Source organism: Sitophilus oryzae, unplaced genomic scaffold (genome assembly GCF_002938485.1).
Source record: "Sitophilus oryzae breed Bouriz unplaced genomic scaffold, Soryzae_2.0 scaffold_1059_pilon_pilon, whole genome shotgun sequence".
Taxonomy (NCBI): Eukaryota; Metazoa; Arthropoda; class Insecta; order Coleoptera; family Curculionidae; genus Sitophilus; species Sitophilus oryzae.
The window spans coordinates 5,268,376-5,277,819 of NW_022145681.1; the positions used below are offsets into that span (position 1 = coordinate 5,268,376).

General features: G+C 30.4%; 2 protein-coding genes across 2 annotated transcripts in view; both read left to right on the forward strand.

The window, feature by feature from the left end:
- The first annotated feature begins 458 nt into the window (after positions 1-458).
- Positions 459-2,523, forward strand: LOC115877006 (NAD-dependent protein deacetylase Sirt6). The gene is made up of 6 exons (XM_030893066.1): positions 459-720; positions 780-907; positions 986-1,228; positions 1,340-1,510; positions 1,565-1,688; positions 1,900-2,523. The coding sequence occupies exons 1-6, from the start codon at positions 655-657 to the stop codon at positions 2,335-2,337; spliced, it is 1,170 nt and encodes a 389-aa protein (XP_030748926.1). The 5' UTR covers positions 459-654; the 3' UTR covers positions 2,338-2,523.
- A 273-nt stretch (positions 2,524-2,796) lies between these two features.
- The window catches only part of LOC115877025 (nuclear cap-binding protein subunit 1), a 41,919-nt gene continuing 35,271 nt past the window's right edge, over positions 2,797-9,444 (forward strand). The window contains exons 1-8 of the mRNA XM_030893092.1: positions 2,797-2,977; positions 3,078-3,395; positions 3,459-3,595; positions 3,663-3,892; positions 3,958-4,205; positions 6,827-7,094; positions 7,154-7,291; positions 9,266-9,372. Coding sequence (XP_030748952.1) covers positions 2,938-2,977; positions 3,078-3,395; positions 3,459-3,595; positions 3,663-3,892; positions 3,958-4,205; positions 6,827-7,094; positions 7,154-7,291; positions 9,266-9,372 — 1,486 coding nt within the window. The 5' untranslated portion in view covers positions 2,797-2,937. The remainder of the gene's footprint in view (positions 2,978-3,077; positions 3,396-3,458; positions 3,596-3,662; positions 3,893-3,957; positions 4,206-6,826; positions 7,095-7,153; positions 7,292-9,265; positions 9,373-9,444) is intronic.

The following is a 9,444-nucleotide window of genomic DNA, read 5'->3' on the forward strand; positions in this document are numbered from 1 at the left end:
AAGTAAATAAACCGGAAACAAAATACGGTAAGTTCTTACTCTGGTATCATTTACCTCTTTATCTATGCATACTATGCCTCATCTATTGCTGTCCTTTCACGCAGTTGAGCAGCTCTGAACTGTTCAAGAACGCGATACTCTCACTCCATTCAATTGAGTCATAAAGTTCCAGAACTGTTCCGCGCCATATGGAGGCACTAGGCTATCGCGCACAGCTCCTTTCAGAACCGTTCTCGAGTAGCCTCAGGGTGTAAAGCCCGGAACTCGAAGTTCGCGAATGGAGGACAGATGGAGGACAGCATATGCCTCCTCTAATCCCTGTTCCCTGTTGGAATTTGGTATATGATTTGGGATCGTAGAGTACTCATAATCATATATAATGTGTTTGAATATAAGTATAATATAAGATAAAAATATATTTTCAAAAACTACACAGCCCTTACACAGCTGACATCTGTGCTGTCATTTCTTTTTTACACATGACAAACTGACAAATGACAAACAATAAACAACAGTTTTGATTTTCTTTAGTACAGAGGTACTTTCGCTTCTCTCCCCATTCATTTTCCAGATTTCAAATATTTCAGCACCCTGAAATCATATTCTTTAAAAATGTACTTATTAACGTGACGATTAATAAGGCATTGATTTATCATGTCTTGCAATTACGCCGACGGACTTTCCCCTTATGAAAATAAGGGTGTTCTTGGCGTCCCAGAAGTAAGTTTTCTATAAACGTTAATTTACCATATTTTTTATTAATTTTCAACTGCTTATAGACGTTTCATTCCCGAGAGGAAGTTAAAGATAAATGTTTATTATTAACTGAATGGTTACAGAAGGCTAAGCATGTTGTTGTTCATACAGGCGCTGGTATTAGTACTGCAGCTGGAATTCCAGACTTTAGGTATTTTAGTCGTCATTATTCGAGTTATTTTATTTTTATATCTAAAGATTTTTTAACTTTGTTCTTTAATTATAACAGAGGTCCAAAGGGTGTATGGACATTGGAGAAAGAAGGCAAAAAACCCGAAATAAATATATCATTCAATGAGGCTATTCCGACAAGGACTCATATGGCATTAAAATATTTAGTAGAAAAAGATTATGTGCATTATATTGTAAGCCAAAATATTGATGGACTTCATTTACGAACAGGTGTTCCTAGGACAAATTTAGCTGAATTGCATGGCAATATGTTTATTGGACAGTGTGATACTTGTGAGAGGTTAATATTTAAATTTGCTTTAATATTTTATGAAAAAAAAATAATTTTTTTGTAATGATAAAAAGTGCCTAACATATCTATAAAAGTTTGAGACAAATAATATGATTTTAGTCAGTTTGTAAGACCCACTGCAACAAGCACTGTAGGGCAAAAGGATTTAGGTGAATTTTGTAAAAGAGCTGTTAGAGGACGTACATGTAGGGGAAAGTTACGAGACACTATTTTAGATTGGGAAGCAGATTTACCAGCTCGAGATCTGGCAATGTCTGATTATCAATCAAGGTAAATCATACTCAAAGGCATTTTTGATGATGAACTGATATTATTTTCTTTTAGTATTGCTGATGTTAATATATGCCTTGGTACTACATTACAAATTGTTCCTAGTGGTAATTTGCCATTAAAGTGTAAAAAATATGGAGGAAAAATGGTTATAGTTAATTTACAACCAACAAAACATGTATGCCAACCATTAATTAATACAATATGATCGAAAAAAAAACGGCGTCAGTGAGGGCTATGAAATGAAGATTGCTGCCATTTTATGTGTAAAATTATATGGGAATTGTCATTGATGTTCATTTCTGAACCAATGGGATGCCGTTTTTTTTTTGATCATACAGTATAATAGCTACATATCAGTCAGAAAAATAATTTTTGTATTTTTTTAGGATAAAAAGGCTGATTTAATAATAAATACATATGTGGACGATGTATTGGAGGAAGTAATGAAAAATCTTAGCTTAAAAATACCAGAATATTCTGCAGTAGAAGATCCAACAAAAAATCAAACACCTAACTGTATAGTAGAGTGGAATATTGCTAAATCACAAGTCCAGTTATATAGAAAAAAGTATGATGAAATTCATAAGGAGTATAAAATTAAAAAGAGGGATGAAAATGAAATGAAAAAGAATGAAGCATTTGGAGGGAAGAAAAAGAAGATTAAGACTCGGGAAAATGGACTGATAACTCTTAAAAAGAAAGCTAAGATGGTGAAGGGAAGAGGCGCCAGACAAAATGGACAAGCTGTAATTACAAATATTGAAAAAGAATCTTTAAACATAGATTTAACAATTGAAAGTGATGATGACATTTTCTTAGAATAAGTTTTTTTCATAATATTGCTAATGATTTTTGTCTTTAGTTTGTAAATCTCGGTAATTTTACTTTTTTATATGTGTCCACGTACCAATGATATTGTAATGTATTATTCCTTTTTATTTTTTGTCTTTCTTTTACATATATTTTTTACTCAATTGAGTGAATAAACGTTTTATAAGATTATTTAAAGATATTTGTTTAGTTTCAATTCCAACTTCTAACGAAAACAATTTTATATTACGCATAAATTAACAACAAAAATTAAGATTACTCCATAATGAAATAAATAGGAAAACTCTGAGCTCTGAGCAAAACAATGAAAACAATAAATAAAAAAGTTTAGGAGTGCCTCTCTTCTCAGACATATATAATGGATTTGTCTACAAAACTATATATGATCCGAGAATGCTCTAGAGATATATATGATCATAACTTAAGAAAACAAATTATATATGATATTTTATGATGCTATGATTGCTATGATGATGCGGTTATTGTTAGGTTATGTTTGTCCTGTTGTACTATTTTAATTTATAGAATTTTTGTTGTATAATATTAACAGATATTAAATTGTTTATTGCTAAAGATATCTATACACCAAGAAAATGAGTAGAAGAAGGGCCCATGAAGAGGAGGACGGATATGGTTAGTTATACAATTTTTGAATAAAAGTCCATATTCCATATACTATTCCTTTAATCAATGAAGATTTTCTTGCATACTCTGGTTTTAAATTATTTTTTAGATAGAGCATATAGAAAGAGACGTAGAGTATCTGAAAATCAAGAAATTGAAGACCGGTTAGAATCTCTTATATTGAGAGTTGGAGAAAAAAGCACATCATCATTAGAGTCAAATCTGGAGGGATTGGCTAGTGTCCTAGAAGCTGATTTAAGTACTTTTCGTGCGAAAATATTAAGAATATTAACAGATTGTGCTATTCGAATGCCTGAAAAATGTACTATTTACACCACTCTAGTGGGCCTCTTGAATGCTAAGAATTTTAACTTTGGTGGAGACTTTGTAGAATATATGGTAAAAACTTTTAAAGAGGCTTTAAAAAGTAAGATTACTATTATGATAGTTTCAGTATTTACAATTTTTCATTGTACTTTTTAAATTTTAGGTTGTAAGTGGGATGCTGCAAGATATTCTTTGAGATTTCTAGCAGATTTAGTAAATTGTCATGTAATCAGTGCCACTTCTTTGCAACAATTATTAGATAACATGATTAGTGCTGCCAATGAAGATCATGTTCCACAGGTGAATATAAATATTTTTTTTTATGTTTTATATATTTTATCAACTGGTGTGTCATAAATATTATTAGGTGAGAAGAGATTGGTACATTTTTGCTATTCTTTCTACACTTCCATGGGTAGGAAGAGAACTATTTGAGAAAAAGGAACAAGCTCTTGAACACTTACTTGTTCAAATTGAGATATTCTTGAATAAAAGGCCAAAAAAACACCATAATGCTTTGAGGGTTTGGGCTAGTGACACACCTCACCCACAGGAAGAATATTTAGATTGTTTGTGGGCCCAAATAAGAAAATTGAAGTATGACATTTTTTATTGTTCTTGATTTTTTATTATTCTTGCCTTTAAATAAAATTATATTTTAGACAAGATGAGTGGGCGGAGAAGCATATTCCTCGTCCGTATTTGGCTTTTGATTCAATTTTATGTGAAGCATTGCAGCATAATTTGCCTTCAATTTTACCGCCTCCTCATCATGATAGTTACAAATATCCTATGCCTTGGGTGGTTTTTCGATTATTTGATTATACAGATTGCCCAGAAGGTCCTATTCTACCAGGAGCTCATTCTATTGAAAGATTTTTGATAGAAGAACATCTACATTCCATTATTGGTAAGAGCTGTCATTTGTAAGGTAACAAATTATTCAATTGTGAGTAAGTGATGTAAAATATGTAGTATATTATTTTCTAGTTAATGCAATATACTGGGGTGCATCTCAAAAGTAGCTCACCCCTATAACTTTTTTATTTTTTCAGATAAAAAAACGAGATTTGGTATGTTTTTATATGACATAAATTAGGATTGATTAACATATTCAATTGTCTTCAGTCACTTTTGGTTTCACCAGAAATTATTACAACTTTTGGATTTTAAATGGCACCCTCGGTATTTTTTACTTTATTCAATAGAAAATGACACTCTGAATAGAATGATGTTTTTAACACAACCATGGCACTATAAATTGAAATTTAAAATACAATTTGTTTTTGAGCGAATATGTCAACAGTTGACATATGTTATGTCATTCGATTAAGGTTATTTTCTATTGAATAAAGTAAAAAAATTCCGAGGGTGCCATTTATACCTCAAAAGTTGTAGTAATTTCCGGTGAAACAGGAAGTGACCAAAAACAATTGAATACGTCAATCAATCCTATATTATGTCATACTAACATACCAAATATCGTTATTTTATCTTGAAAAATAAAAAAGTTATAAGGGTGAGCCACTTTCGAGACAGACCCGTTATATGACTTATTTTTTTATGTGTTTGGTTTGATTTGGTTTAAGTGGTTAAAAAAGGAGGTATATAAAACATCTTTAGACTACAAAGTGAACTAGTTTTTTCTTTAGTCTTTAAAAGTATTTTCATAAATATATAGGGCGATTGAACTATATTTTTACACATATACAGAGTTAGTTAAAAACTATGTATCATAACACAGCCCAATGATCACACATTTTATATCCAGAATTGACATTAATTAAATAATTTAATTAAATTAAATTTTTGATTTTTTAAAACATAATATATGATTTGTTTTGCCTTTTTACTAGTAAGCGTTTGTTATTGATGGTGACATACCTATATATGTAACACACAATAGATCTGTAAGGTCGCGATGATTAACTCCCCTCCTAAATATTCTACCTATATGTAAGAAAAAAATAGATTTAGACCTTTTAATTAATTTCACAATGGCTGCATTCAGCATACAGAATCTGATTGGTAATCGATAATTTACGATTAGTAATCGTTCTTTAGTGATTGTAATTTTTTTGAATGCCTTTCTTTAAATTCTACGATTAACGGGAGAGGGCGTTAGTTTTTATTTACTTTTTGACATGGTTTTTTACTTTTTTAAATTACTTCATTTATTTATATTGTTTTCATTTATAACGTTTGTGTATTTAATAAATATTTATTTTTTTTACTTTAATTTTTACTCTAATAATTTTGTTTACCAATTTATAATTATCTAGGAAATAAATAATAACAAATGCATCAACATCATTCTCTTCTCATCATAATTTTGCGTGCCATTCAGAGACTGTCATATTGTTAACACTTTTTATATAAACATATCCCTAGCCCTAGTCTCACAAATTGCTCTTTGGGAACGATTGAAAAAATGGCGCCCGATTACCAAACGGCGATTAGTCATTGGATATTTTCAGGAGCGTTCAGCACATGATCAGTAATTGATTACTAATCGAGGACGTCTGCTGAATGCAGCCATTGAATTGTTTATATGGCATATCAATAAATAATGTTTACTGTGCTGATGCAGCTGAAAATAATCATGATAAAACTGAAAATTGGTGTTTTGAATTTTTTTATATAAAAATTATTTATCAAAACATAAAATGAGATAAAACTACATTCATTAAGATATTAAATACAGTGTGAATACATGTGAAAGAGTGGACATTAATTTTATATACTATTAATTTTATATTTTAAAAAATGTAGGGTATACCGGGTGCGTCTCAAAAGTGGCTCACCCCTATACTTTTTTATTTTTTCAGATAAAAAACGAGATTTGGTATGTTAGTATATGACATAAATTAGGATTGATTGACGTATTCAATTCTTTTCGGCCACTTCCTGTTTCACCGGAAATGACTACAACTTTTGATTTTTAAACGGCACCCTCGGTATTTTTTTACTTTATTGGATAGAAAATATCATTCTGAATAGAATGACATATTATATGTCAACTATTGAGATTTCCCCTTAAAACTAAATTGTATTTTAAATTTCAATCTAGACTTGTGTTAAAAACGCTAATTTTTAATCAAGGAGCCTTGGAAAAATATATTTGATCGTCTAATGTTTTTAGTGTCTTGTCTGGCCAGTTAAAAGATGTTCAAATCGTATTTTTAATCATATCTCAATTTTTTCAAATGGAACGAGGGTGGCTCATTAGCAAATTTGGAAAAAGCATTTTTTTACGAATAATTTGATACCACATACTTGGTATTACGACTCAACTTATCGTTATGAACCGCATGTTACAATTTTAAATAAAAACATAGGGGTGAGCCACTTTTGAGACGCACCCGGTATACCGTTCATTTTAGTGTATATAATTTAAGTTGAAAACTGTGACACATTACATTTTAAGTACCTATACTTTAAATGGGAAATAAAATGAAATAAAATATAAAATCACAATTATCCTAATTTCTATTTATTCAAACAAATTCTATATTGCACTGATTTTTTTAGAAATGTATCATCTGGAACGTAAGGATTGTGCAGCTCACTTATTGAATTTTCCATACAAACTAAAAATACCGTTAGAATACTGTATAATTGAAGTAATTTTTGCTGAGCTATTCAATATGCCTACTCCTCGCTATTTGGAAATTTGTTATGGGTCTATTTTGATAGAACTTTGCAAACTTCAGCCAAGTACAATGCCTCAAGTGCTGGCTTTAGCAACAGAAATGCTTTTTAACAAAATCGATACCATGAATGTATCATGCTTTGACAGGTAGACTTTTTGTACTTGTTTATAAAGTAAATCTATATGATAAAGTGTTTTATTTTTAGATTTGTCAACTGGTTTGGTTATCATCTCAGTAACTTCCAATTTAGGTGGAGATGGGAGGATTGGGATGTGTGTTTGAGTTTGGATGCTGATCATCCCAAGCCTAAATTTATCAGAGAGGTTATGCTGAAATGTATGAGGTAAATGTCATTTACCTAAATCATATAAATAAATAAAGTTTGTCCAGCGAGAGAAGGATTACGACAGATGACATTTAAAAATGATGGAAATACAATCTACTTGAGGGTGCATCCACATTATCCTAGCGGATCATCATCATGACATAAATTCATCTGTCAAATTGATCTGTCAAAAATTTCAGCCAATAGAATTACTGGAAATCGATTCAAGGGTGTTACGCCGATACGCTGTTCACCTTTTTCTAGGATAGTGTGGATGCACCCTGAATTAAATGATATAACGACTGTTATTGTGATGTACCATATGATAAACAAGCGGCGACAAGTTAGCTTAGAAATTACGATATTCTCCATATAATTTTACATATAAAATGACAATGACGTTCATTTCGAAGCTATCTCTGACGCCGTTTTTTTTTATTGTATAGTATTCTTTGGTATATATGCGAAAAATGGAGTTAGGAGACATAATATCGAAAAAGGCCAGATTTGTTTTAAATGTTATGTTAAAATTATTTTGTTATTGGATATGGTGAAGAATTTAAAATGCCTTATTAACGTTTCTTTTCAATATCTCAGTAGTATTTTCCATTTGTCGTCAACTTCTCGGCATATCCTGTATAAAGTGTCTAACGAGTCAGGAAAGAATTGTCTATACCGGGAGCGTCTCAAAAGTGGCTCACCTCTATAACTTTTTTATTTTTTCAGATAAAAACGATATTTGATATGTTAGTATGTGACAAATTAGGATTGATTGACGTATTCAATTGTTTTTGGTCACTTTTACAACTTTTGATTTTTAAATGGCACCTTTGGTGTATTATTTCTTTATTCAATAGAAAATGTCACTCTGAATAGAATGACATTTCATATATCAACTTTCGACATTTTCGCTTACAAAATTGTATTTTAAATTTTAATCTAGAGTGTGCCATGGCTGTGTTAAAAACTCTATTTTTAATCAAGGAGCCTTGGAAAAATAGATTTGATTGTTTAATGTTTTACGTGTCTTGTCCTGGGCGGTTAAAAGATGCCTAAATCGTACTTTTAATCATATCTCAATATTTTCAAATGGAACAAAGGTGGCTCATAGCATATTTGGAAAAAAACATTTACGAATAATTTGGTACCACAAATTTTTGGTATTTCGAGTCAAATTGTCGTGTTTGTTGTTTATATTTAATGTCGTGAATAATTAATTTGATTAAATTGTCGTTATGTGATACTCTAGATTGAAATTTAAAATACAATTTTTTTAAGAGAGAATTTCAAAACATGATATGTGATGTAATTCTATTTAGAATATAATTTTCTATCAAAAAAAGTAAAAATATACCAGGGGTTAGGTTAGGTTAGGAATGGTACCCCGTTACCATTAAAAAATCTCGTCTTCTTATTTGAAGAAATAAAAAGTCATAGGGGTGAGCAACTTTTGAAAAACACCCGGTATATTTCTTTGTGGTGGGTTTATTCCTAGAAATAAGTCAGGATATTTTTCCACTTGTTTTAAGAAATGAATCAGTACAGGTATGGGTCTGATGAACAATACAGGTATGGGTCTCCTATACAGGGTGGCTCATTACTACGAGGAAGTCCAATATTGTCGTTGTTGTCAAAGATATGAAAAAAGTTTTATACAGACGTTGCATGGTTTATAAACGGGAATATTCTAAAAATACTTTGTTGTACACAGGGTGTGACATAAAAAAGTTAGGATAAAGTTTTAAGTTTTTTTAAATTACACTCCCCATATTTCTGTAGATAACTAGTAAATAGCTTAAAATAATCAAATTATTTATTTATTTTAAATGAGAAGTGTGTTTTCATATATTTTTTTGATTTGGATTTTCATTTGTTATTCGCTTTAGAAATGGTCTTTACGAAATTATATGTTATCAGGGTTCCTTTTTTTTGTTATTAATTTCCAAAGAATCTTTGAATTAAATATAGTAGTAATACATTTTTGTTGGTCAGGCTTTCCTATCATCAAAGAGTAAGGGAAATTTTGCCTGACTCTTTTTCAGTATTCATCCCAGAGAAACCAGAGGCTGACTATAAATATGCTAAAGAAGCTGAAGCGGGTAAGTGTATTATATTTTAACTAAAATTATAAAAACATTTTAAATACCTATTTTATAGTATTATTTATTTCT